The sequence below is a fragment of the Callorhinchus milii genome, unplaced genomic scaffold (assembly GCF_018977255.1).
Source record: "Callorhinchus milii isolate IMCB2004 unplaced genomic scaffold, IMCB_Cmil_1.0 Scaffold206, whole genome shotgun sequence".
NCBI classification, from domain to species: Eukaryota; Metazoa; Chordata; class Chondrichthyes; order Chimaeriformes; family Callorhinchidae; genus Callorhinchus; species Callorhinchus milii.
The window spans coordinates 40,093-68,079 of record NW_024704947.1 but is presented as its reverse complement, the minus strand read 5'-3'; the positions used below and the strand labels follow the sequence as shown (position 1 = coordinate 68,079).

General features: G+C 45.7%; 2 protein-coding genes across 2 annotated transcripts; both read left to right on the top strand.

Annotated features, from left to right (window-relative positions):
- Window positions 1-26: 26 nt before the first annotated feature.
- Window positions 27-10,605, top strand: LOC121851912 (NACHT, LRR and PYD domains-containing protein 3-like). The gene is given in 7 exon segments (XM_042345992.1): window positions 27-188; window positions 1,551-1,631; window positions 6,182-6,708; window positions 8,027-8,092; window positions 8,911-9,783; window positions 9,786-10,499; window positions 10,589-10,605. Coding segments are annotated over 5 exon segments (1,821 nt in total). The 5' UTR covers window positions 27-188; window positions 1,551-1,631; window positions 6,182-6,557.
- Window positions 10,505-27,933, top strand: LOC121851913 (NACHT, LRR and PYD domains-containing protein 3-like). The gene is made up of 5 exons (XM_042345994.1): window positions 10,505-10,698; window positions 18,981-19,067; window positions 23,404-23,574; window positions 27,407-27,574; window positions 27,741-27,933. The coding sequence occupies exons 1-5, from the start codon at window positions 10,619-10,621 to the stop codon at window positions 27,745-27,747; spliced, it is 513 nt and encodes a 170-aa protein (XP_042201928.1). The 5' UTR covers window positions 10,505-10,618; the 3' UTR covers window positions 27,748-27,933.
- Window positions 27,934-27,987: the final 54 nt, after the last annotated feature.

The following is a 27,987-nucleotide window of genomic DNA, read 5'->3' as shown; positions in this document are numbered from 1 at the left end:
AAACATTGAGTTTATGTGGAAATCTCCAAGGGAACAGTGCTTGGCTATGATTTACTGCCAGACATTAGCTGCTGGACTCTGATCAGGGTGTGTTATTACCTGTAGAGCCCAGAACACTGAAGCACATCACTGAGAGGCTCGGAAACCAGAGGCAGGAACCGGAGCTCAGTCAACGGGGAGACAAGACGGTGAGTCTCCCATTTGCTATGATTGTGACTGAAATGAGGCAGTGAAGTTACTTCAGGTTTTTAGCACTTGGAATGAGAGGAGAGGGAGAGGTAAAGTGCGCGAGAAATGAATGGGAGACAGGGGGTTTGAGGGTAGAGTGGTTGGCAGAAATGGGGGAGAGAGTGATAGAAATGGCGTGGGTGAGTGAATGAAACAACACCGGGAGAGAGAGAGAGAAATAGACAGCAGACTGTGAGTGAGTGATTGAGAGTTTGGGAAAGAGTGTGTGTGTGTTAGGGGAGGCGTAGAGAGCGAATGGTGGAGAGTGGATGGGTTGAGAGAAAGAAGCAGAGAGAGTGGGAGGAAGCAGAGCAGTGAGAGGGTGGCAGTGAGTGACTTTATGGCAGAGGGGGAGAGAATTTTTTTAAGAGTGAGAGTGTGGTTAAGAATGTGAGTGGGAAAGTGGTTGACGGAAAGGGGTGAGAGAGTGAGAGAGAGAGTTGAAGTGGTGAGAGAAAGAAAGAGAGACAGTGAGAAAGCAGAGACAAAGAGTGAAAGAAAGTGACTGATATTGTGGGAGGAGAGAGTGTGAAGGAGAGGGGCGAGTGAGTGATCGAGAGAGTGGAGATAGAGAGACTGTGAGAGGGGAAAGAGAGTGTGAGTGGAGGGATAGGCGTGTGTGAGAGAAGGGGGATAGAGAGGGAGAGAGAGAGGAATTGAGGGAGCGAAAGAGTGTCTGTGAGACAGAGCGAGAAGGGGGGCCAATGACTGAGAGAGGACAGAGAGAAAGTGTGAAAGACGGAAAGTGAGAAAGTAGGAAAAGAGGAAATTAGAGAGAAAATCCACAATATTTAAAACAACATAAAAAACGGATGTTTTTTTTCGGACCTTTCCCGATTACTTTTTCGAAAAATCCCAGAAGCCAACGTTTTGTACCACCCCCACAAACAAACAACCATAGAGATGTGCAGCACAGAAGAAGGTTATTCGGTTTATGGTCACATTGGTGGCACTTTTTATAACAATTCTTTTCGTCCCATTTCCCTGCAATGTTCGCTCTTGAGATAGCTCACTCCTTTCAGATCGATATCGAGACATGTTTTGAAAGCGAACATGGATTCTGCCTGAAACATCCCTCCCGTCAGGGCTTTCCATAACCATACAACCAGCTGTGCAGGAAAAATAATCACCAAACTTCTCATATGCTCGTTTGTTAACGATCTTAAATTGGTGCTTAGCCACTTAATCCCGAACAGTGGAACTTTTATAACTGATAAGCAATTATTTTCTGTGGAAATCTCCTTGGGAACAGGGCGAGGCTGTGATTTACTGCTATACATTAGCTGCTGGACTCTGACCAGTGTGTGTTACTATCTGTACAGCCCAGAACACTGAAGATCATCACTGAGAGGCTCGGGAACCAGAGGCAGGAACCGGAGGTCAGTCAGCGGGGATACAAGATGGTGAGTCTCTTGTTTGTTCTGATTGTGGCTGAAATAAAGCTTGAAAGTTACTGCAGGTTTTAAACGCTGGAAGATGCCACTCCATGCGAACATCACAAGATAAATGCAACTTGTTGTTTTGTAGTTAGTGAAAGTTTACTGCTATTAAATAAACCCAGAACCAGTGATCATGGAATAATTTAAATGTAATCTGTTTAATTAATTTAACTCACCATTGTGCCATCGTTTAAGGCAGAAATGTTCTCCAACATCGACTCATGAGCTTGATTGATCCGAAATATTGTTGATCATTGATGGGCCCTCGTGTGGAATATTAGCACCAGCCAGACTGTATGGGCTGAATGGCTTTTTCCTGAGATTGTTCAATCCTTGCTCATAGCTGGTTCCCCTAAAACTAGCCATGATCCTGCTTGCTTTCCTCTACCCTGCTTTAAGGAGTTGAGCAGACGGTTTTTCAGCCATTGCCTCAATCCTTCCATCTTGCTCTTTGCGTAGGTAGACTCCAGCTATTACCCCAACACGCACTCTGGCCTCCCACTTGCCTTGGCTCTTGCCAACCTGCACCTAATACTTTCCGGCAATAGTTAAGCAGGATGGACACTCCAGAGTGAAGTTGCTCATTCCATCTACAATCTATCGCTGTAGTTTCCACTACATGTGGGATGCATGGACATCTCAGATTTGGTTGGATGCTGTTTGGTTTGTGGATGGATTTTCGAAGGTGATAAAAATAATATTCAGTTCGGCAACTACACTGCTGTTTAAGTGCTGTGAGATGCCAAACACGTGAAGGCGGCTATATTGTTGTTCTTGCTATTGTTTTGTCGACTTCTCTGAGATGTCCCTTTTCATGGCTGAAGCTCCACGAATATCTAATGTTGGTTTAAAATTCACCACTGTAGCTCAGTGTTTCAGTCTATTGTGGATCTGGAGATGGTGAAGAGAAGCTGGAACTTTCTGAATATTGCTCACTATCTTTCACTATGTGGGAATTCAGATTTAATGCTCAATCATAAACTTGCCGACTGAATTGCCTCCATTTTCTTTCTCTTTCACAAAAGTAGATATGAATGTGTTATCATGGTTCTCATGGCATTGACTTTCAGGAGTTGAATGTAGCTCGCCCGATCTTATTGGTCCCAAGTCTAGAGCCCAACACCCAGTTATATTACCTGAAAATATCCATAAAAGGCAACATTGCCTGTTTGCATTGATAACGTTTCGCTGACTGTTACATAAATGAGAGTTCAAAGAGCATGAACAGGAGATTGGAGCACTGAACACAGGGGACTGAGGCTGTTTACTGAAATACATATAAGGGAAGGTTGAAGTTGCAGGTGGTACTCTCACACTGGTGTTTGTCTGATGTTGGATAGGAAGTCGAGTGTTTGGGGAAGAGAACTAGATACAAAAATTTGCATTTATATAGCACCTTCATGCGGGGCAGCATCCCACAGCGCTTAAACGATAACTGGCTATAAAATATATATATTGTAAGAGGAATTGTACAGGGAGGAGTGAACTGTTTTATTGCTCAAATAAAGAGATTAATAAAGAAATTCAGCATCAACTGCACGTTACAGGGCAATGTACAACGCGTAACAACCTAGCTCAATGTTCTCTCTCTCTCTCACCTGTGTCAGAAGGGTGAGTTTAACCACAAATCTGGACCTGAAATAACATGATCTAAGATGAGAATCTAATGCAATACTTGGGGTGTTTTGCATTATCAGAGGTGCAATGCCAAAGGACTCCGGAGTAGAGTTCCAGAACTGGGAAAAAGGAGATGAAAGATTGTGCACTGATGTTCGGGAGCATCAGGCATGGGAAAAAAAGTATACATAAGCTCGAATGCACAGAGCAGCTGGGGCATTGGGGTTGAAAAATGTCGCAGAGATAGAATGTGCGAGTCATGCAGAGATGTAAACAAGGGGACACGGATCCTAATTGAATCCGCAAGAGAAGCTTTCAAACAGTGTTCCAAAGGCACGCCACACATTTTGAGCTTGGTAAGCTCCATCAATGTCCCCTATCCATAACCATACCCAATGAGGTCCCCATGCTTTGACTCTCGCCAATTTGTGCTTAATATTTTCAGGGATAAGGTTCAAAGTAGATATGCCTCTGGTGCGTTCCATTCTAAGCACAGCGTGTTTGATGTGCTGGTTGGTGGAAGCATTCTCAGTCTGATTTGGATATCCCTAATCACGGTGATGGCTTTGCCCATGTGCCAGACACCCGGCAACCAAATCACATACTGCAGGATCGAGTGGAGCGAGAGGATGATGTTAATACAATACAACATCTCATTTGTATAGCGCCATTCATAACCGGAGGACATAATGATAGAGATATGGAGACTGGTGTAGGATCGCAAAGAAGCTGCAGTTTTGTATGGTCTGCAGTTAGAGTAGAGAGCGTGTTTGAGTGCCATTGAGTGAGGGATTCGTATAGTCTGGCCCCAATATAATAAAGATATATATATATGTTTTTGTATACCCCAGGGGAAGGGGTTGTAAGACATGCAGCTGCAAGTAACCAATATTATAGATGTGAGCGAAAGCCAAGAGTGAGTGAGAGACAGATTACATGGATTAAAAGACAGTTCAGGTGGAATAAGACAATGATCTTCTCATTGGCACAGAAAGGTGAATTTAGCTTTGATGCCGATTGATGCCGTCAATACTTAGGGTGAGTAAATGCTATCAGGACTCAAACAGGTGAGCCTCCGTTTTGTCTACATTCAACTGAAGATAGACGGAGATCAATCAGAATTTGATGTCTTACAGTGTGTGTTTGTCAGTGCTGGTGTCATGGGGCTGAGTTGAAGTATGTGAGTGTCGCCGTTGATGGCATAGGGCTGAGCTGGTGACGTGTTTGTGTGTGTCAGTGTAGTGACTTGGTGGTTAGGTGTGGAAGTATATGTCTGTCACTGTTGGTGGTGTGCAGCTGAGATGGTGAAGTGTGTGTATCAGTGTTGGTGCCATGCAGCTGAGTTAGTGAAATATTTGTGTCAGTATGGGTAACATGGAGCTGAGATGGTGAAGTGTGTGCGTCAGTGTTGGTGAGGTGACCACGGGGCTGAGCTGATGGAGTTTGTGTGTGTCATTGTTGGTAACAAGGAGCTGAGTTGGTGAAGTGTGTGTATCAGCGTTGGTAACATGGAGCTGAGCTGGTTGTGTGTGTGTGTCAGTGTTGGTGAGGGCACCATGGGGCTGAGCTTGTGAAATGTGTCGGTGTTGGTGAGGGCACCCTGGTGCTGAGCTGGTAAAGTATGTGTGGGTCAGTGTTGTTGAGGATACTATGGGGCTTTGCTGGTGAAGAGTGTGTCAGTGTCTGTGGCATGTGGCTGGGTTGGGGAATTGGGTGTGTCAGACTTAGTTACATGGGGCTGAGCTCGAGAAGTCTGCGTGTGTCAGTGTTGGAGGCATAGGGCTGAGCTGGTAAAGTGTGTGTATGTCAGTGTTGGTGGCAAGATGCTGGGTTGTAGATGTGTATCAGTGTTGATGACGTGGTGCTCAGTAGGGGAAGTATGTGATGGTGGCATGGGGCTGGGTTGGGGATGCGTTTGCGTCAGTCTTGGTGAGGATACCATGGGGCTGATCTGGAGAAGTGTATTTTTTGTCACTATTGGTGGCATGGAGCTGGGCTGGGCAAGCGTGAATGCCAGGATAAACCCGGGAAAGAATGTTAAACCAAGGCCAGTCACACTGACGTCAGTGGGAGGGAAACGTCTGGAGATTATAATCAGGGTTAATATAACATTTCACTTAGTAAAGTATGGATTAATAAAGGACAGTCAACATTGGTTTATTAAAGACAAATCGTGCCTGAAGAACCCGATAGAGCCTTTTGATGAAGGATTGTTGATGTATGTATTGCAGAGTAGTTTATATGGATTCTCAAAAGGTATTCGATAAAGTGCCACATAAGAAACTTGTAAGCAAAATGGAAGCACACGGTATCAAATGCAGAGTAATAGCATGGATAAGAACTGACTGGGAGACAGAAAGCTGAGACAAATGTGTTCACTGGTGTCCCCCATGGGTCGGTATTTAAGGGTGGGTCGGTAACCCGAGGATACCGATTTAAAATAATTGTTAAAAGAAGCAGCGGGGAGGTGAGGATATTTTTTTGTTCTGGAATAGATTGCTGAAATGGTGTCGGAAGCAGATTCTAAGGGAGAAGTAGAGAGAAGTAGTTAATTATTTGCGGAGAACAAATTTGCAGGGCGATGGGGAGAGAGCGGGGGAATGGGATTGGTTTGGGTTGCTCTTTTCAAAGAGCTGGCACAGACGAAATCGGAGGAATGGCCTCCTTCTGTGCTCCATAATTCTGTCAAAGTGGCTGCTTCATTCACGTACAAAATACTGATTCACAATAATTCTCAGTAAGTGGGGAAATGTTTTGAGACATCCTCCTGACCTGAAAGAAAACAAATGAATGTACGGTTAGTACATTTATGCCTAACTGCATTTTAGTGAGAAATCTGAATATACTTATTTCCTTAATTTATTATAATGATAGTCTTGCAATTTACTTCATTGCAGGATAGATGTCAAATGTGCAAAAGAAGGACATTCCATTTGAAATGCTAACATAGTACTATTGCCTGAGAGATGACGTCTGGATTCCTTGTTAGCCTTGTAACAGTTGTTCTACAAGAAACGTAAAGAAGACTCAGCACCTGTCATAAATCTTGCTAACTAGGCCGCACATAACGGCAATTGAACGTCTTGTTGGAACATTGTTGGAAAAGAAACATCTTTAAAATACAGAGTCACGAGAAAACCAATGATTCAATTAAACGGTCACATTACTACTACTGAACCCATCCACATCTGGCGGAACTGAAACAGCGACCACATACGGTGTTCCTGAACTACATTGTGACACAGTTCCACCACTTTGGGAGATTCGAATGAGATGGCCTCCACGAAGCCTGAACCAAGAGCCAGTGCAACGCTCAATGCCACGACCCGTGGTGTGGATCAGACACTCTGCAACACGCAAACACTTAATGGCTTCTCTTTAACTGATTTAGAGGAAAGTCTTAAAGAGATGACAATGAACAAAGGTAAAGGGTTTATTAAGTCCTTTAAAACATAAACTCATACATTTATCTGACACACTTTGGAACTGGGATCCCAGTCATTGAGTATTCGGGTTAAGCAAATTCCCAATTTGTGAAATGGAAAATCGGTGACTTGTTGGACTGTCCACGAACTGAATCAGTGATGATGACAGACCATCCAGGCTGGCAAATGGGCCAGCTTTTACAGTGACACAAAAGCCAACCTGGCATTTTGGGGGAGAGGATGTTTCCAAATCAGCTCCTCTTAACGCTGCAAACCAAAGCGCTTATGAGTAGTGGACACAGACCACATGAATGCGGATGATACCCAAATCTACGTCTCCGCCTCCTACATCTTCTCCAATTGCATCTCCCAGGCCACCAATGCCCTGTCAGTTTGTCTGATGGTTTTCAAGGCTTGAATGAGCGCAAACTTCCTGGAGCTGAGCGTCGGGAAGATGAAAGCCATAGTCCTTGACTCCCGCCATCGTCTACTTTGCTGTACGTCCGAACTCCTCTGTATCCCCAGGCTTCTCTCAAACACAACAAACCCGTGTGCGTGCTAGGAATTAAGTTCGATCCATAGCTTTCCTTGCTCCACTGTACCCAATCTCTGACCAGGACCGGTTTGTTCCACCCCTTGCCACGTTGCCCACCTCTGTCCGTATCTCACACCCACAGCAGTCAAAACCCTCTTTCACGCCTCTGTCACTTCCCGGCTAGATAGTTCAAATGCCATCCCTGCTGGTTTTCTTAGTAACACCATAAACAATACTCAATTACTCCGCCATCCGGATACCAAACCACAGAAAGCTCAGGACCCCAATCACACCAGTCCTTTCCAATTTTCGAATGGATCGACTTCAAGATCCTCACTCTTGTTTTCAAATGCCTACATTTCTCTGCACCTCCATATCTTTCCCACTTATTTAATCTCCACTCCACCACTGCTGCATACAGAGAATATGGGTGAAAGTGGCGCCGTGAGGCTTGAACCTGAAAACTTCTGACTCTGGCATGAATAAGTTCAACATAGTAGATTTAAGATAGATGTTCAAAAGTAAGAGTAGTTTTCATAAAGTAAAGTGGGAGAAACTGTTGTTTCCTCTGGGTAAATAACCCGGGGACACAAATTTAATATAATTGGCAAAGTAACTAGCAGGGATTCCTGCAGTGGATTGTCAGCCTGGTGTATGAAATCAAAGCCCTGATGTGGAGTTTGATCCTACAATCTTCTGTCTCAGGAGCGAGAATGATACCAACTCAGGATGTAAGCTTTCTACTGTTCATTCAAACTAATAAATTAACTCTCTTCAAACAGGTGCCAGTCTAGTGAATGAAGTGACCATTGGTGGAAGTCTACCAGAAGTCCTCAGTGATCTCATAGGTATGTGATAGGGCAAGATTCAAGTTGGCCAAACACTTCTGAAATAAACAGTTTGACACTTTTCCATTTACTTGTTGATTTCCAGAAAATTCAGATGAGGAGGAGAGAGGGAAGGAGGCAGATAATGAGGGAGTGGAGTGAAGAGCGGAGGAGGGAGATAAGGAGGGAGATGGGGGGAGGAGATAAATAATGAGGGAGGGGTGACCTTATTGGATTTTTACAATATTTCAGCAAATATTGAAAATGATCATTCTCACAATACTCAGAGATGACATCTCACAAGTCGTCATATAATGGCCTGAAAATCTACCGTGGTGTGAGTGTAATTCAGATTGCTTAACCCTTTTTTACCTGGCTCAGTTGGTATTCCTCTTGTCTTGGAATCAGAGGTTGTGGGTTCAAGTTCACATCAACAGAACTGGGTGACACACCAGTGGCAGTTCTGAGATGTGCTGAGTTGTCGGAGATGCCACCACTGGGATATCAAAACAAGGCCTTGTGTCCCGTTCCAGGTGGACATTAAAAACCCCATGATACCATCTGAAAAGAGAAGTGAGTTTCTCTCTCCCGGTTTCGTGGACAAAAATTCCTCAAATCTATGCGGTCAGTCACTTGACGACTGCTTGCGGGACATCGCTGTGCAAAAATAAGCTACTGCATTTGCCAACAAAGTCATTAAACTACTTGGTAATTCGAGTGCAGAGCTTTGGGCAGCAGTCCTACTCTGAGAGGCCCTACTCTGAATCTAAGTATTATTGTTTAACAATGCTCAATAATCCTTCCATTAACTTTATGATTATTTAATATTCGAAATGAAGCCATTCAGCGACTGCACAAGGAGACGTTACAGAAACAATGTGAGAAACTGGAAGTGAAGACCATCCTGATGAAGGAGAAGGTGAGAACGTTTCAGTTGGTTGATCACTACACGGAGTTAACTATCATTTCTGATCTCCGTCACCGGAAACTTGAAGGACATGAGCTGCTGGCGAGAGGCAGAGACCACGAGGAGTGGAGACAGAAGCAACTCCGGGGAGAGTTGGAAACAGTGCGAACTGATAAACTGTTCCACAGCAGCTTCTCAAAAGGAAGTCATTTACCTTCTTCTCAGGGAAGTGGATATGACTCTCGTACAGGGATTTCCGCAGTTGTGAGTGGAGTGGCGGGGATTGGAAAAACAACCATGGTGCAAAAGATTGTCCATGACTGGGCCACAGGCAAAATCTATCCTCACTTCCACTTTGTATTCGTTTTTAAATTCCGAGACCTAAACAGATTTCACGACAGAGCAACACTGAGCCGCCTGATCGTGGAGCAGTATCCTTACCTCAGGGATGTTCTGGGTGAGCTTTGGAAACACCCAGAGACATTGCTCTTTATATTTGATGGTTTGGATGAACTAAGGGCAAAGATTGATTTCGCTGACAGTCGGAGAGACACAGAGCCTCAGCGCAGGTGCACACACCCTGAATTCTGCTGTAAACTTTCTGACATTGTGTACAGTTTAATACAGAAAAAGCTGCTGCCAGGCTGCTCAGTGCTGGTGACCAGCCGCCCCACTGCATTACATTTACTGGCAAAGGCTCAGGTCAGTGTCTGGGCTGAAATCCTGGGATTTGTGGGTGAAGAGAGAAGGGAATATTTTCACAAGTTTTTGAAGATCAGGAGGTGGCGGCTGCTGTTTACAGCCACGTGGAGGAGAACGAGCTCCTGTTCACCATGTGCTACAACCCGTCCTACTGCTGGATCCTCGCTCTGTCTCTGGGTCCCTTCTTTACACGGAAACACAGCAACAAACAGCGAGTTCCCAAGACAATCACACAACTCTTCTCCTATTATATTTATAACATACTATCACATCACAGTGTCAAGATGGAGAGCCCCCGTGATGTGATGCTGAAGATTGGTGAGATGGCCTTCAATGGAGTCTCCCAGAGAAACATTGTCTTTAATAATGAAGATCTGTTCAAATATAACCGCCAATCCTCCCAGTTCCTCTCTGGCTTTCTCGTTGAACTTGTGGAGAGAGAGTCTTCAGAGCACAGTGTGGTCTACACATTCACGCACCTCACCATCCAGGAGTTTGTAGCCGCACTCGCTCAGTTCCTGTCTCCTCATTCCAAAAACACCATGTGGCGTTTGATCCGCAGTGACAAGGAGAAAGACGGCCGGTTTGAGATATTTCTCCGCTTTGTTGCTGGTCTCTCCTCCCCGCGGGCAGCTCAGCCACTGGAGGAGTTTCTGGGTCCATTTGTCCATCAGACAACCTGTGCGGTTATCGATTGGCTGAAGGAGAAATTTAAAGCTCAGATCAGTGACACAGACACCGTCACTGGGAAAAGGAAACTGCTGAACACACTCCACTACCTGTTTGAGTCTCAGAATCAAGCCCTGGCACAGCTCACACTGGGCCCTGTACACACACTGACATTTGGTGACTGCTCTTCAGAGAAAGCATTGAGGCTGACACCGATAGATTGTGTTGTGGTGTCTCAGGCCATTGCACTGTGTGATACAATAACACTAATGGATCTGAGTAGCTGTTACATTCAGGATGAGGGTCTCCAGCGTCTGGTTCCTGTTCTGCACAAGTGTCAGGAGTTGCAGTAAGTTTGCTCTTTTTTGTAAATCTTATTCCTATTATTTTTGTTTGAAAGCCATTCTCCAGGATGTTAGTGACATTAACACTAGCTGATCAATGGGAGAATGGTATCACACAGCTGGAGGGAACAGTGGGTGACACTGTGATGGCTGTCACACACCACAGTCCTGTCCGGGGGGATTGGTAGTTGAATGGCTGACATTCCACTGCACACCTGACTGCTCAACACCCTTCGGTGGCATTCCCTGATTGCTGATGTTATTGGGATTGATTCCTGACTCCCGACTTGAATTCTCACTTTACTGACTACATTGTAACTTGATCCCAGGTCAGACAGACCAGAGCTTGCGCTGCAAGGCGCCATTTAGTGGTTCCTGTTTATTCAAGCAGGAGATGGTTCCCCTGAGCACGAGTCTCTGACACACGGAAACACTTCTAACCTCTAGCCATCTGAATTTCCCACCAGCTCAGGCCCCCACAACTCACTCCCATGAACTATGTGGTTAGCCCGCAGGCATCAATTGTCCTCTCTTCCCGGCGGCAGCAACTCCCCCAGTGCTGCATTCCAGGGCGATGGGACCTCCCGGGGGCTTCGCCATCCCATTTATCCAGGGGCAGCCACACACTGTCTCCAGTACAATGTTATAACACAGATACAATATGTTTCACAACAAACACATCTCCCTCAGCCTGACACCAGTCTGACAGGCGTGGGTTCCCCTGGCCCTCGGGAAGCGTCTCCATTTCCAGCTCCTGAAATCTCACGGCCACAGAGATTCTCTTTCCCGGATCTGGAGCTCACAGTGTTTGGATAACGAGAGAATAGAGATGTAACCATTTCCCTGATACTGGAGATTACACGCCGAGCTGGCAGAAGCCGAGACATTAGCCTCACTCACACACTGACTGAGGGTTACAGTGCTGTTGGAGTAGACGCAGCGTAAACTGTGCTGCTGCCAGGACCAGGCACTGGGGAGATCCCACTGCATGTAGCCCCAGTAGCCCAGAATATTAAGGCGTCTTGTCGAGATAAAGTGCTGTAACCAATGCAAGGCTTATTATTATTTTTATTATTGTTATCTGATGCTGTCTCTTACACCAGCTACACTTTGTCTTCACAAACGGTTGTGTTTTTCTGTCTCTCCCACAAAACATACAGTCACTACACTTTATAACATATTCCTTCTCAGTCTCTTTTACTGTCAGTCTCTCTTTCTCTCTCTCTCTCTCTCTAAGTCCGTCTGTGTCTGTCCGTTTCTCTAAATCTCTCTCTATCCCTATCTCTCTCAGTCTTTCTCTGTCTCTCTCACTCTCTCTTTCAGTCTCTCTCTCGGTCGCTCTCCCTCTCAGTTTCAGTCTCTCTGTCACTCCCACAAAACACGCATTCGCTACACACACTGATATATTTTTGCTCAGTCTCTCCCCCTCTTTCTTTCTCCCTCAGTCTCTCTCTCTCTCTGTCTCTCCCACAAACCACACTGGATATCTATCGCTCACGGCCTTTTTCTCTCTTTCGCTGTCAGTCTTTCTCCTCGCCTCTCTCTCATTCTCACTTTCTGTCTCTTTTTTCACTCTCAGTCTGTCTCTCAATCTCAGTCTCTCACTGCCTCTTCCGTTGGTCTCCCTCTCTATCTTTCCCACAAAATACAGTCACTACACTTTTCAATAAATTCGCGCTCTGTGTGTGTGTGTCTCCCTCTCCCTCTCTTACGCACACAGTCTCTCTGTTTCTCTCTCTCTCTCTTTCTGTCAGTCTCTATGTCTCCTCCACAAGAAACAGGTATAACACTTAATGATCTATTCTCCCTCTCAGTCTCTCTCTCTTCACTAACTCTGTCTCATTTTCTATTTAATTTTGCAGCTATTCTCTCTCTCCTATTCTCTCTCTTTGTCACTGAGTCACTCTCTCTCTCTCAGTATCCTTCCCCTCTCTCTCTGTTTCTCACATAAAAACACACCGTCACTACACATTTGTTTCTCCCTCTCTCTCAGTCTCTGAAAGCACGAGAGACTGAGAGACAGAGTAGCTGCGACAGAGACAGAGACTGAGAGCGTGAGATAGAGATTGAGAGAAATAAACTGACAGAGAGAGGGAGGTGGGCAGCAAGAGATACCCAGAGAGAGAGAGAGGGGAAGGCAGAGAAGCATTGACACAGAGAAACAGACAGAGACACAGACAGAGAGACAGACAGAGAGACAGACATACAGAAAGACAGAGAAAAAGAGTGAGAGATATAGACAGTCAGACAGACAGACAGACAGACAGACACACAGACACAGACAAACAGAGAGTGAGATAGACAGACATAGTCATAGAGAGAGAGAGAGACATATTGAGACAGAGGAAGAGATAGACAGTCAGAGTATCAAATTGACATACAGACAGACAAACAGGAAGAGTAAGAGATTCAGAGTGAGCCTGGAAGTGACTTAGCTAGAGATTGAATGAGAGAAAGATACAGCGAGAGGCAGAGCGAGATTGAGTGGGAGAGAGGGAAATACACTGTGACAGACAATATAATGTGCAGTGTAGTGACAGTATGTTTTGGGGGTGAGACAGTGACTGAGAGAGTGAGAATGAGAGACAGTGACTGAGAGAGAGAGAGAGAATGACAGATACATAGAGAGAGAGAGAGAGAGAGAGAGAACGAGATGGAGAGAGTCAGAAAGAGGCACTGAGAGAGCGTCTGCGTGAGAGAAAGAGAGAGCGAGAGACAGAGAGACTGTGAGAGAAGGAGAGAAAGTGAAAGCCAAAGAGAAAGAGAGGATTAGATTAACATAGAGTGAATGAATGTGAGAGAGAGACTGAGGGAGGAAATATATTATAAACTGTAGGGTCTGTTTATTTTGTGGGGAAGACTGAGGGAGAGCCTGAGACAGACAGAGATAGAGAGAGACTGAGACAAATAGAATGAGAGAGACTGAGAGTTATGGACAAGCTGAGAGAAAGAGAGAGACAGAATGTGAGAGAAAATATCATGTATTGTGTGTGTTCTGTGAGAGACACCAAGAGAGAAACAGTGAGAGAGACTGAGACAGAAAATATATTACAAGGTGCAGTGACTGTTTTGTGGGAGAGACAGAACGGAAAAATCTGAGAGTGACTGTGAGATAGACGGGGACTGAGAGTATAAGAGGCTGACAAAGAGAGAGACAGAGACAGAAAGAGAATGAGAGAGATAGAATGAGAGATAGAGAGAGATTAAGTGAGAGAAAGACAGAGTGAGAGATAGCGAGAGAGGCTGACGGAGAAATGGAGAGAGAGACTGAGAGAGAAACGGAGAGAGAAACTGGGAGAGATGGTGCGTGTGAATATATTATAAAGTGTAGTGACGTTTTTTTGTGAGAAAATGAGAGAGAGACTGAAAGAAAAAGAGAGGCAGATAGAGGGAATGAGTTAGAGAGAGACAGAGAGAGAGAGACTCAGATGGAGAGTGAGGTAGTACGAATGTGAAAGAAAATATATTATTAAGTGCAGTTGCTGCGCTTTGTGGGAGAGACAGAGAGAAAGAATCTGAGAGGGAGACTGAGTTAGAGAGACAGAAACTGAGAGAGAGAGACTGAGAGGCAGAGAGAGAGGCTCTGAGTTAGATAGAGAGAGACTGAGTTCGAGATAAAGAGAGACAGAGAGAGACTGAGAGGAAGAGAGACTGAGAAAGATTGAAAATATAACAATAATAACAATAATCCTTGCATTTGATATAGCGCTTTTCACGTCCGGGAGGATGTCCCAAAGCGCTTCACAGAACACACTGTAAAGTGAATTACTGTATATTTGGGGGCGAACGCGGCAGCCAATTGCACACATCAATGTCCCACAAACAGTCGTAGATTGAAAATGACCAATTTATTATTGTTTTGGTTTTTGGAGGGATTATTATTAGTCTCTGTGTGGAGTAAGGAAACTTGCCCAAGGTTTCGCCCTGACCTGGAATTGAACTCAGGCCTCTCACTTGAAAAGCGTGTGCACTAACCACTGAGCTGCAGGACTCCACTATATATGAAGTGTAGTGCCTGTGTTTCATGGGAGAGATAGAGTGACTGACCTACAGAGAAAGATCGAGAAACTGAGAGAGAGAGATTTAGAGAGATTATAAGAGAACATATATTATAAAGTGTAGTGTCTGTGTTTTGTGGAGGGTGAGATACAGAGAGAGACAGCGAGAGATACAAAGAGAAAGAGAGAGAGAGCGACTGAGAGAATGGAAGAGACTATGAAAGAGAGATTGACTACGAGAGAAAGAGAGACAGCAACAGAAAGTAAGACTGAGAGAGGGAAAGAGAGAAAAACAGAGAGAGAGAGAGAGAGAGAGAGAAAATAATTTAAAAAGTATGGACTATGAGTTTGGTTGGAGAAACGGAGAAAGACTGAGAGCGAGAGAGAGAGAGAGAAAACGGAGAAACTGCAGGAGAGGCGGAGAAAGAGATTCTGAGAGAGACTGAGAGAGAAAGTGATAGACACAGAGAGAGAGAGGGAGAAAGAGAGAGAGAGAGAGATTGAGCGAGAGCCTCAGAGAGCCCGAGAGAAAGAGATAGCGAGCCAGAGTCTTCCTGTGTGTGTGTGAGAGAGAGAGAGAAAGAGAGAGAGACTGAGAGAAAGAGAGACTGAGATAGTGGGGGAGAAAGAGACTGTGTGAGAGAATATATTGTTACTAATAACTATCTAACCCTAAGTGTTGTGACTTTGAATTATGTGGGAGAGACAGAGAGAGACTGTGTGTGTGTGTGTGTGTGAGAGAGAGAGACTGAGGTAGGGTTATATAATATATATAATATATATAATAAATATACCATATAGTGCAGTGACTGTGTTTCTCATAGAGACAGAGAGAACGAGAGAGAAACTGACAGAGAGGGAGACATAGAGAGAAGGAGAATCAGAAACAGAAAGAAAGACTGAGAGAGAATTTCAGCGAAAATAAATGATAATGTGTGGTGACTATGCTTTGGGGAGACACACAGAGAGAAAGACTGTGACAGATAGAGAGAGGGTGAGAGAGAGATGGACTAGGAGAGACAGTGACTGACTGCGAGAGAGACAGACAGATAGTAAGAAGAGAGACTGAGAGAGAGCCAGCGAGATATACTGATAGAAAGGGAGGAAGAGAGACTGGGAGTGAAACTATGTTTTAAAGTAAACTCACTTTGTGATTTGTGGGAGCGACAGAGAGAGAAAAGAGAGATACTGAGAGAGAGAGAGAGAGAGAGAGAGAACGAGAGAACGAGTTTGAGAGAGAGCGCGCTTGAAAGACAGAGAGAGTGACTGAGAGAGAGACAGAGAGGGAGACTCTGTTAGAGAGAGAGTGGGGTAGAATATATTACAAAGTATGCAACTGCGGATTGAATGAGTAATTGAGAGCGAGACAGAAAGAGAGAGAGCGAGCACTTGAGAGATTGAAAGAAAGAGAGAGACTGAGATTCAGAGACAAAGACTCGTGTCTGTTTGGCTCGCAGTCAGTCACAATCCGCTTGTTAGACGATTTGCAGATCACGTTTCCAGGGTTAATAATCGCTTGAAAAAAATATTTCGCGAGAGACTGTGAGAGAGACTCAGAGATAGAGGGGCATAGAGACACAGAGCCTGAGAGAAAGATTGAGAGAGAGAGCGAGAGAGAGAGAGAGAGAGACAGACAGACAGACTGAGAAAGAGAGAGACTAGGGGAGAAGAAATATAACGTGTATTGACTTTTTTATGAGAGGGACTAAGAGACAGACAGAAAGAGAAAATGGGAGAGACAGATAGTGAAGAGAGACTGAGTAGAGAAAAATCGAGCAAGAGATGAAGACAGAGACAGGTAGAGAGTGAAACTTAGAGAGCGAGATTGAGAGATAGAGACTGAGAGAGGGAGAGAAAAAGAATCCGATAGAGACTGAGATAAAGAACCCAAGATGGAGACTGAGATAGAACTACTGAGAGAAAGACAGACAGAGTGGGAGACTGAATGAGAGAAAAACAGAGCGAGAGACCCAGAAAGAGAATGAGAGAGAGAGAGAAAAACGTAGAAAGAGGGAGACTGTGAGAAAAATATTATAGAGTATAGTGAAACTGTGTTTTGTGTGTGACAGAGAGTTATTGCGAGAGCGAAAAAGAGACCGAGAGAGAGACAAACTGAGAGTCAGTGAGAAAGACTGAAAAAAAGAGAGAGAAAGAGAGAGCGAGAGAGAGAAATAGCAGAAAGAAGGATGAGAGCGAATCAGAGAGGCACTGAGAAAGACTGAGATACTGAGAGAGAGAGAGAGAGAGAGAGAGAGAGAGAGACTTTGAAAGACAGAGAGAAAGAGGCTGAGAGAGCCAATGGCTGAGAGAGAGACTGAAGCAGATTAAGAAACTAGGAGAGTGAGCGCCTGGGAAAGGGAGACTGAGAGAGACAAACTGAGTGAGAAAATGAGAGAAAGAGAATGACTGCGACAGAGGGAGAGAAACAAACAGAGAGAGACTCTGAGAGAGAAAGTGACTCAGAGACCCAGAGTGAGAGAGACTGTGAGAGTGAGACAGAAAGAGATACTGAGAGACACCGATACAGAAAGATAGTCTGAGAGACTGAGAGGAAGAGAGACTGAGAGACAGAGATAGAGAAAGAGAGTCCGAGAGACACAGAGAGAGAGAGAGACCGAGAAAGAGAGAGGCTGAGGGGGAGAAAGTTAGAGAGACTAAGCGAGAAAGACTGAAAGACAGAGGCTAAGAGACTGAGAGAGAGGGGGTGAGAGAGTGAGAGAGCGATATTGAGAGAGAGAGAAAGAAAGGGAGAGGCAGAGGGAGAGACTGTGAAAGAGAGAGACCCAGAGAGAGAGAGAGAGAGAGAGAGAGAGAGAGACTTGAGGGCGAGAATGTAAGAAAGAGAGAGAGAAACTTAGAGAGAGGCAGAGGGAGAGACAGTGAAAGAGAGACCGAGAGAGAGAGTGAGAGTGAGGGAGGCAGGGAGGGAGGGAGGGAGAGACATAGTCTTAGTGAGCGACTGAGAGAGATACTGAGACAGAGAGAGACAGAGAGAGACTGAAAGACTGAGTGAGACAGAAATGGGGAGAGATTATACTACAATGTGTAGTGAGTGTATGTTTGTCGGTTAGACAGACAGAGAACGATAGTGAATGAATGAGATTGACTGACAGAGAGATTGAGAGAGAGACACAAGGAGACACTGACAGACATGGACAGATAGAGAGAGAGAGGGAGAGAGAGAGAGACTGAGGAAGAGATTGAGAGAGAGAGAGACAACAACAACAACAACAACAAGATTCCATTTATAGAGCGCCTTTCACGTCAGGAGGACGTCCCAAGGCGCTGCACAGTTGGGTCATGACCCGAGCAGGGGGGAAATGGTCAGGGTGAGGGGAGGGAAGGAGGGAGAGAGGAGGGGGGAAATGGTCAGGGTGAGGGGAGGGAAGGGAGGGAGCGAGGAGGAGGAAGAGAGTCGAGAGGGGAGCTGAAGGCTCGGTCAAAGAGAAAGGTTTTGAGACCGGCCTTGAAGGAGGAAAGGGAGGAAGCAAGGCGAAGGCACTGGGGGATGGAGTTCCAGAGCCTCGGGGCTGAGAGGCTGAAGGCCCGACCACCGATAGTAGGGCGGTTGGGGCGGGGGACGTGGAGCAGACCGGAGCCAGAGGAACGGAGGGTACGGGCAGGTAGGTAGGGGGATAGTAGGTTGGAGAGACAGACAGAGACTGAGAGAAAATATATTTCAAAGTGTAGCGAGTGTGTGTTTTTGGGGGGAAACAGATAAAGATTGACTGACAGAGAGAGTGAGATTAGGAGAAATTGAGGGAGAGATAGAGAAAGCGACTGAGAGAGAAATAGACTCAGAGATACAGAGTCAGAGAGAGACTGAAGGATAGCCTCAAAGAGCCTGAGAGAGAGAGACTGAGCGAGACAGGGAATGATTGTGAGACAGTGAAAGAGAGAGAGACTGAAAGAAAGAGAGATTGTGAAAGAGAATATGTTACAAAGTGCAACAACTGTGTTTTGTGGAAGAGGCAGTGAAATAAACTGAGAGAGAGAGAGAGAGACTGCGACACAAAGTGAAAGACAGAGAAGGAGACACGGAGAGAGAGATGGCGAAAGAGAATATATTTTATAAAAGGTAGTGACTGTTTTGTGGGAGAGACAAAGACAGAATCAGAGATAGAGAGAGAGAGAGAGAGAGAGAGGGAGACTGTGATATGTGTGGGGGTGTCTGACCCTGGTCTCAGCGCCTTGGGACTTGCTCCCCACGTGAAGGGCTCCTGTATATACATGTCAATGTGTTTTGTGTTGTTACACTATATTCCCTGTGTTTGTGTCCCTGTGTCCAGGCTGGAGAGCAATAAACTTGGAGATTGTGGAGTGATGCGACTGTGTGAGGCTCTCAGGAACCCGGAGTGTAAAATACAGAGACTGTGGTAAGTAACGCACTGTGTCTCCAGAGTCTGAATATCTCCAATATCTCAATGTGTTTATTGTGACTGTCTGATCAGTGCGGCTGAATATTGTGACAGGAATCCGTGTAACAGTGTGAGGCCACAAGCCATCTTTTATATCAAACTCTCAACATGTATTAATGTGTGTGTGTGGCCGTGTCTGTGAGTGTGTCTGTGTGGGTGTCTGTATGTGTGTGTGTGTGTGTGTGTGTGTGTGTGTCTGTCTGGTCTGTGTGTCTGACTGTGTGTCTGTGTGTGTTGGTGTGCGTCTGTTGTTAGAAACATTTGCAATTTACTCCAACAACTTTAGATTGATCCGATTCGAATTGATCAATTGGTTGAGTTCTGTCACTTTATTAAGTTCAAAACAGCAGGAAATACACAAATAAATGAAACAATAAAATAATACACAAGACACAAAGCGGTACCGACCGGATTTTTGTCACATCCCTGGTCGTGTCTCGCACTGCTCCTCTACCGTTCCCGAGAGATATGCAACACAGCTTTGTTTCAAGACAACATAATAACTCCACCCAAAGCTGTCTTTTTTAAGAAAAACAACTCCTTAAATGGTTATATCCACAATATCTTTCAATTCGCCCTTTAACCACATTTTATTCTCTCCCGATCAGTCCCTTCTTCCAGTTTGTAAGTTTGAACAGACTTCCTGTGTCCTTGTAGGTCCTGACCTTATATTGCCATTGTTATGGGTTCTGTCTTCAGTTACTGAGCTTTGCCGCCTTTGCACTTCTATGTTATATTCTTAAACCACACTTTAACATTAATCCATGACAACAAATATTATTGACACTTAAAACACAGTTTAATATTAACCCACGACACCACTGTTTGTGTCTGTGTGTGTTTCAGTGCATGTGTTTATGTGTCCGAGTGTGTGAGTTTCTGTTTGCGTGTCTGTGTGTATGTGTGCGTGTGTCTGTCTGTGTGTGTCCATCGGTTTTTGTGTGTGTTCTTGTCAGTGTGTGTTTGTGTTTATTTCTGTGTCAGTGTGTTTGTGTTTGTTTCTGTCTTGTGTGTGTTTGTGTGTTTTTGAGTGTGTCTGTGTCTGTCTATGTATTTCTGTGTGTGTGTGTCTGTGTTTGTGTTTCTTTGTGTGTGTGTGTTTTTGTGTTTGTGTGTGTCAGCACCTTGGAACATCCTCCCGACGTGAAGGGCGATATACAAATGTAATGTTGTTGTGTGTGTGTATGTTCTTGTGAGTGCATGCGATTGTGTGTGTGTTTGAGTGTGTATTCCGAACTCTTCGCTTCACAGCTGCAGATCATCCAAAACTGCAGCTCGTGTCCTCTGACACACCAGGCTCCCCGACCCCATCACTACCACCATCACCCGACCCCATCACTCCCACCGTCGCCCGACCCTATCACGCCCACCCTCGCCCGACCCCATCACTCCCACCCTCACCCGACCCCATCACTCCCTCCCTCCCCCAAGCTCATCACTCCTACCCCCAACCGACCGCATCACTCCCACCCTCACCCGACCCTATCACTCGCACCCTCGCCCGACCCCATCACTCCCTCCCCCAACGTCATCACTCCCAACCTCGCCCGACCCCATCACCCCCACCCTAGCCCGACCCCATCACTCGCAACCTCAACCGACCCCACCATTCCCAACCTCGCCAAAGCCCACCATTGCCACACTCGCCCGACCCCATTACTCCCACTCTCGCCCACCCAATCACTCTCACCCCATCACTCCCACCCTTGCCCACCCCATCACTCTCACCCTCGCCCGACTCCATCACTCCCACCCTCGCCCGACCCCATCACTCCCACCCTCTCCCGATCACATCAACCCTCGCCCACCCCATCACTCCCACCCTCGCCCGACCCCAACTCTTCCACCCTCGCACGACTCTACTGGCTCCACATCCCCCAGAGAATCGAGTTCAAGATCCTCGTCCTCACCTTGAAGGCCATCCATGGCCTCAAACTCTCCTCCCCTCATTGACCTGCTGAATCCTACCAACCTGCCCACTCCTTCCGTCCAGCGCGCTCCGGGCTGCTCCATGACTCCCGCCCCACCCGCCCTCCCATCGGTGTCCGGGCTTTCAGCCTCTCTGCCCCCACACTCTGCAACTCCATCACACGGTTCCTTCGCCTCGCTTCCTCCCTTGCCTCCTCCAAGGCCGGTCTCAAGCCCTTCGACCGTCCTTCGGTCTCCCTCCCAGCTCTCTGCCTTCTCTCACCACTACCCCATCCCTCCCCCACCCCTCACCTCTACCAATCTCTCCCCCACCACTCACCACTACTCCACCCTTCCCCCACCTCTTCCCCATGCTCGGACCCTGATACCTGACTTTTCTTCGATTTGGGACGTCCTCCCGGCATGAAAGTCGCTTTATTAATTTAATTTTGTTGTCTCGTGTTTGTGTTTGTGTATGTGTATAAGATTGTATGTGTGGCTGTAGGTGTGTATGTTTGTTTGTGGGTGTGCATGTTTGTATGTGTATTTATGTGCGTGTGTATTTTGGGGTTAGTTTGCGTGGCTGCCTTTTCATGGGTATGTTCGTGTGAGTGTGTTTGTGTGTGTGATTGTGGGTGTTTCTGTGTGTGTATTTGTGGGTACGTTTGTGTGCTTGTTTGTGTGTGTATGTGTATTTATGTGTGTGTTTTTGTATGATTTTCTTTATGTTGGTGCATATGCTTGCTTCTGTGTTTTTGTGTGTGTGTGTTTGCGTTTGTGTGATTTGGTGTGTGAGAATTTGTGAATGTTTTATGAGTGTTTTTGTGTGTTTGTGTATGGGTGTATGTGTGTGTTTGTGTGTGTGTATATTTGCGTATGTTGTGTGACTGTTTGTGTGTATCTGCGCATGTGTATTTATGCGGATGTATGTTTGTATTTGATTTTGTGTTTCCGTGGTGTTTTTGAGTGTGTGTCTTTATGTATGTTTCTACATGTGGTGCATATTTTTGTATGTGTGTGGTTATGTTTGTTGTATTTGACTGTGCATGTTTGTGAGCTTCTTTTTGCGCGTGTTTGTTTGTATGTTTCTGAATGTGTATTAGTGTGTTTGTTTATCCAATTTTGTATATGTGTGTGTGTTTATGTGTGTGTTTGTGTGCTTTTTTCTGTATGTGTGTTCTGTAATTGTTTGTGTGTGTTTGTGTGTGTGTTTGTGTGGGTATGTTTTTGCGTGGGTTGGTTTGTGTGCGCGTTTTTGGGAGTGCATTTGTGGGTGCGTGTGTGTATGCGTGTCGGTGCATGTACGTTTGTGTGTGTATTTGTGTGTTTGTTTGTGTGCATGCGCTTGTATGTGTATTTCTGCGTGTGCGTTTCTGTGTCTATGTGTATCTGTGTGTGTGTATGTGTGTGTTTGTGTCTCTGTGTGTGTGCATTTGTCTATGGCTCATGTGTTTTTGTATGTGTGTGTATGTGTATATACGTGTGTGTGCTTGTATCAGATTTTGCACGCCTGCGTTTGCGTGAGCGTGCTTGCCCGTGTGTGTGTCCATGTGTGTGTATTTGCCTGTGGGTCATGTGTGTGTGTGTGTGTATTTATGTGTGTGTTTGTGTTTCAGTGTGTCTGTGTGTGTTTGTGTATGGCTGTGTATGTATTTGTTTGTGGATCATATGTCTGTTTGTGTGTGATTTAGTTTATCTTTGTATGTGTGCTTGTGTGAGTGTTTGCGCTGTCTGTGTTTGTGAGTGTCTGTGTTTGCGCGTTTGTGTGTTTGCGTGTGTGCGATTTTGTGTGCACGAGTTTGTGAGTGTTTGTGCGTGTTTGTGGCTTTCTTTGTTTGACTGTGTGTATATTTGTGTGTCTGTTTGTTTGTGTATTTGTGTATGTGTATTTATGTGTGTATGTTTGTACGTGATTTTGTGTGTCTGGGTGTATTTATTTGTTTTTATGTGTGTTTGTATGTTGTGATTGTTTGTCTTCGTGTTTGTGTGTACGTGTGTGAGTGTTTGTCAGTTTGTTTTTATGTATACGTTTGTTTGTGTGTGTGTCTCTGTGTGAGCGCATCTGTCTGTGTTTGTGTGTGTTACTGTGTGTGTGTATTTGTCTGTGGATCATGTGTTTATTTTTGTGTGTGTGAATGTGTGTGTGGGAGTAAGTGTGTATCTGTGTCTGTGTGTGTTCGTGTCTATGTTTGCGTGTGTACCAGTGTGTCTGTGTGTGTGCATGTGATTTCTGTGCGTGTGTGTATGTGTGTGTGCTGATATGTGAATTTGTGTGTGTGTGTGTCGCACTCCAACCTGTCCGGCATCAAATAAACTGAGTTACAGTGGGTTTTACACACGGTGTTTACTCTGATCGCTGTTATGTTTCTGTGTCTCTGATCTCCAGGCTGCACAGGAACAGACTGACAGCGGATTGCACCGAGGAACTGACCTCCGCTCTCAGCACAAACCACTCACTGACGGAGCTGAACCTGAGTGATAATAAACTGGGAGATTGTGGAGTGAAGCGACTGTGTGAGGCTCTGAGGAACCCGGAGTGTAAAATACAGAGACTGTGGTAAGTAACACAGTGTGTCTCCAGAGTCTGAATGACTCCAATATCTCAATGAGTTTATTGTGACTGTCTGATCAGTGAAGCGGAATATTGTGACAGGAATCGGTGTGACAGTGTGAGACCACAAGCCATCGTTTACATCAAAATCTCAACATGTGTTAATATGTCTCTGTGTGCTCCTGTCTGTTGTTATAAACATTTGCAACTATCTCCCAACAACTTTAGAATGATGCGATTCCAGTTTACCAATTGGTTGAGTTTATTCACTTTATTCAGGTCAAAGCAGCAGGAAATACACAAATAAATGAAACAATAAAATAATACAAAACGGTACCGAGCGGATTCCTGTCACAGCACTGGTCGTGTCTCGCACTGCTCCGCTACCGTTCCCGAGAGATATCTAACACACCTTTGTTTAAAGACAACTTAATAACTCCAGACAAAGCTGTCTTTTTTTAAGAAAAACAACTCCTTATATGGTTATATCCATAAGATATTTCGATTCTCCCTTTAACCACATTTTATTGTCTCCTGATCAGCCCCTTAGTCCAGTGTGTAAGTCTGAACGGACTTTCTGTGTCCTTGTACGTCCTGACCTTATCTTCCCATTGTTTTGGGTTGCACTTTACAGCTACTGAGCTTTACAGCCTTTGCACTTCTATGCTATATTCTTAAACCACAATTTAACATAAATCTATGGAAACAATGTTGTTATGTATGTATGTATATATGTGTTTGCGGTTGTGTGTCAGTGCATGTGTTTGTCTATGTGTCTGCGGGTGTCTTGTGTGTGTCTGCTTACGTGTCGGTGTGTATGTGTGCGTGCGTCTGAGTATGTCTGTCCATCTGTTTTTGTGTATGTGTTTGTATGTTTGCATTTGTTCGTGTTTGTTTATTTGTGTTTTAATCTGTGTTTGTGTGTGTTTGCTTCGTGTTTGTGAATTTGTTTGTTCTTGTCTTTTTGAGTGTATCTGTGTGTGTCTCGATGTATTTCTGTCTGCGACTGTTTGTGTCTGCGTGGGGCGGTGGGTTGTGTGTGTTTCTGTGCGGTTTTTTATGTGTGTGTTTCTGTGTGTGTATTTATGTGCGTCTGTTGGTTTGTGTGCATGCTTGTGTACATGTGTGTCTTGTGTTTGTTTGTGTTTCTGAGTGTTTCTGTGTGTCTGCGCGCGCGCGTCAGCGACGTGGGACGTCCTCCCGACGTGAAAGGCGCTATACAAATGTAATCTTGTTTTTGTTGTTGCTGTTGTTGTTCTGTGTGTTGTATGTTCCTGTGAGTGTGTGCGACTGTGTGTGTGTGTTTATGTGTGTGTTCCCAACTCTTTCCTTCACAAGCTACAGATAATCGAAAACTCTGCAGCCGTGTCCTCTCACACACCAGGATCCCCGACCACATCACTCCCACCCTCGCTCGACCCCATCTCTCCCACCCTTGCCCGACACCACCACTCCCACCCTCGCACGAACCCATCACTCCCACCCTCGCCCTTCCATATTACTCAGACCCTCGCCCAACCGCATCACTCCCACCCTCGCCCGATACCTTCACTCCCACCCTCGGCCGACCCCATAACTGCCACCCTCGCCTGAACTCATCATTCCCACCCTCGCCCGACCACATCACTCCCACCCTCGCCCGACCACATCACTCCCACCCTCGCCCGACCCCATCACTCCAACCCTCGCCCGACCCCATCACTTCCACCCTCGACCGATCCCATCACACCCACCCTCTCCCGACCCCTACCACTCCCACCCTCGCCCGACCTCATCACTCCCACCCTCGCCCGACCCAATCACTCCCACCCTCGACCGATCCCATCACACCCTCCTCGCCCGACACCACCGCTCCCAACCTCGCCCGACCCCATCACTCCCGTGTTCGCCCGACCCCATCACTCCCACCCTCGCCCGACCCCATCACTCCAACCCTCACTCGACCCCATCACTCCCACGCTCTCCCGACCCCATCACTGCCAACTTCGTCCGACTCCACTGGCTCCCCATCCCCTAGACGATCGAATTCAGGGTGCTCGTCCTCAACTTTACGGCTATCCATTATCTCCCGCCCTCCCATCGGTGACCGGGCTTTCAGCCTCTCTGCCCCCGCATTCTGCAGTCCCATCCCACGGTCCCTTCATCTCGCTTCCTCCCTTGCCTGTGTGCATGTGTGTATGTCTTTGTGTGTGTATTTATCTGTGGGTCATGTATTTGTTTGCATGTGTGTGTATTTATATGTGTGTGTTTGTGTGTGATTTTATTTATGTTTGTACGTATCTGCTTGTGTGAATATGTGTGCGTGCTTTTGCGCTTGTGTGTTTGCCTTTGTGTGTGCTTACGTCTGAGAGAGTTTGGGAGCGTTTTTCTATGTTTGTGTGTTTCGTTGTGTTTGTGAGTTTGTGTGTGTATATTTGTGTGCGTTTGTTCGTATGTCAGTTTGTGCTGTGTGTGTTTTGTGAGTTTTTAAGTGTGCGTCTGTGTGTATTTATGTGTGTTTCTGTGTGCGTTTGTATGTTTTTATATGTGTGTGTGTTTACATTTTGGGGGGATGGTGTGTGCTTTTGTGTGTGTGTTTGTTAGTGTGTGTTTGTAGATGCTTGTGAGTAATTCTATGGTTGTGTTTGCGTACGTATGTGCTTGCGTGGGTGAGTTTTTGTGTTTGTGTGTCTGTTTGTGTGTGTGCGCGTTTGTGTGTGTTTGTTTATGTGCATGTGTGCGTATTTCTGTGTGTGTCTGTTGGCATTTGTGTGTGTGATTGTATACGTGTGTATGTGGGTGTGTTATGGGTTTTTGTGCGTGTTTGTGAGCCAATGTGTGTCCTATAATGTGTGTGCGCGCGTGCGGTGTGGGTATATGTGTGCATGTGTGATTGTGTGTGATTATGTGTGTATATGTGTATGTATCGGCGCATGTGTTTGTTTTTGTATACATGTCTGTTTGTGTATTATGTGTGTGAATGTGTGTGTGTGTGCACGCGCGCAATCCTGCAACATGTCCTGCTCAGACATGTTTAACTCACTCAGGTCAATGATTCCATCCATATTCCCAATTCGTTTTAGCTACCGGACTGAACTTTTTTTATCGTCGAAAACTCATGTCCTGAGGTAGTTTTCTGTTGGTATCTTTACAGTCAAAACGTCTGTGCAAAACGCTTACCGAAAATAAAAATAAAGTCTACCCAGCTTTAGCCCTGAGTCTGCCCACACACTACAGTCTGAGCCCTGTAGCCCAGTGGTTAGAGCCCTCGCCTCGCTAGTGAGAGTCTGGGGGTGATTCCTGACAGGGCAAAACCTTACGGATGTTTCCTTATTCCACTCGTGTCTGTTTGCCTCACAGTCAGTCACAATCCGGTTGTTATACAATTTGCAAATCGCGTCAATAATCCCTTGAGATTAAGAGACAGAGGTGGCCTGAGAGAGATGGAGGGAAAGAGACAGAGATGGAAAGAGAGACTGAGTGAGAGAAAGACGATTTGCAGATCGACTTTCCAGGGTTAATAATCCCTTCAAATAAATATTTTGCACAAAATATGCAATCAATTCCCTTTAAAGTATATCCTGTGAAGAGCTTTGAGGCGTCTCCAAGACACGATGCGGCGCTGTAACAAATGCCAGGATTATTGTTATATTATCTATTATATCTGGTTATCGTGCAAACCCTCTGAGGTCCCTCGCTGGGGTCAGGGACAGTCTGAGGGTCGTTTCCATCTCTTTATCCGCTTGTGGCCTCTGACGCCTCTTCCTTCCGTGGGTGACGGCCTGTGGTGGGTGACAGTGGGTTATACACAATGTGTTTACTCTGATCCCTGTCATGTCTCTGTGTCTCTGATCTCCAGTCTGGACAGCAACAGACTGACCGATGGCTGCACTGATGATCTGGTCTCCGCTCTCAGTACAAACCGCTCACTGAGGGACCTGGATCTGAGGTCTAACTCCTTCACAGAGGGCTCTGTCCCCGCTCTCCGCCTCCTCACACTGATCTGCACCAGCCTGGAGGACATCTGGTGAGTGTTTGTGTCAGTGTTCAATGTGCTAAACACTCAGAGAAAGGGCTGTGTATCAGAATGGGAACAGTTTCAAAACATTTAGTTACTTACTCAAATGCGACATGAACAGTTCAAAGTTCGTATCATTATCCCATGGGTTTGTTTCCTGTTTAATGTGTTTCAGGCTGTAGGGGAACAGCTTCAGTTTATACGGATCGAATCAGCTGAAGTCACTGAGCGGAATCAGAGCTGGACTGACAGTGTTAGTGTGACACTGACTGAGGCAGTGACTGTCCACACAGTCTGTGTAATATGGAATATATTCTGGACACTGTAGTGACTGATTATTAAAGATGTTAATCCTGATTTCTCTCCCATTTCTGCTCTGGGGACTGTTATTGACACACAACGCCTCCGAGCGTGCGGGCGGC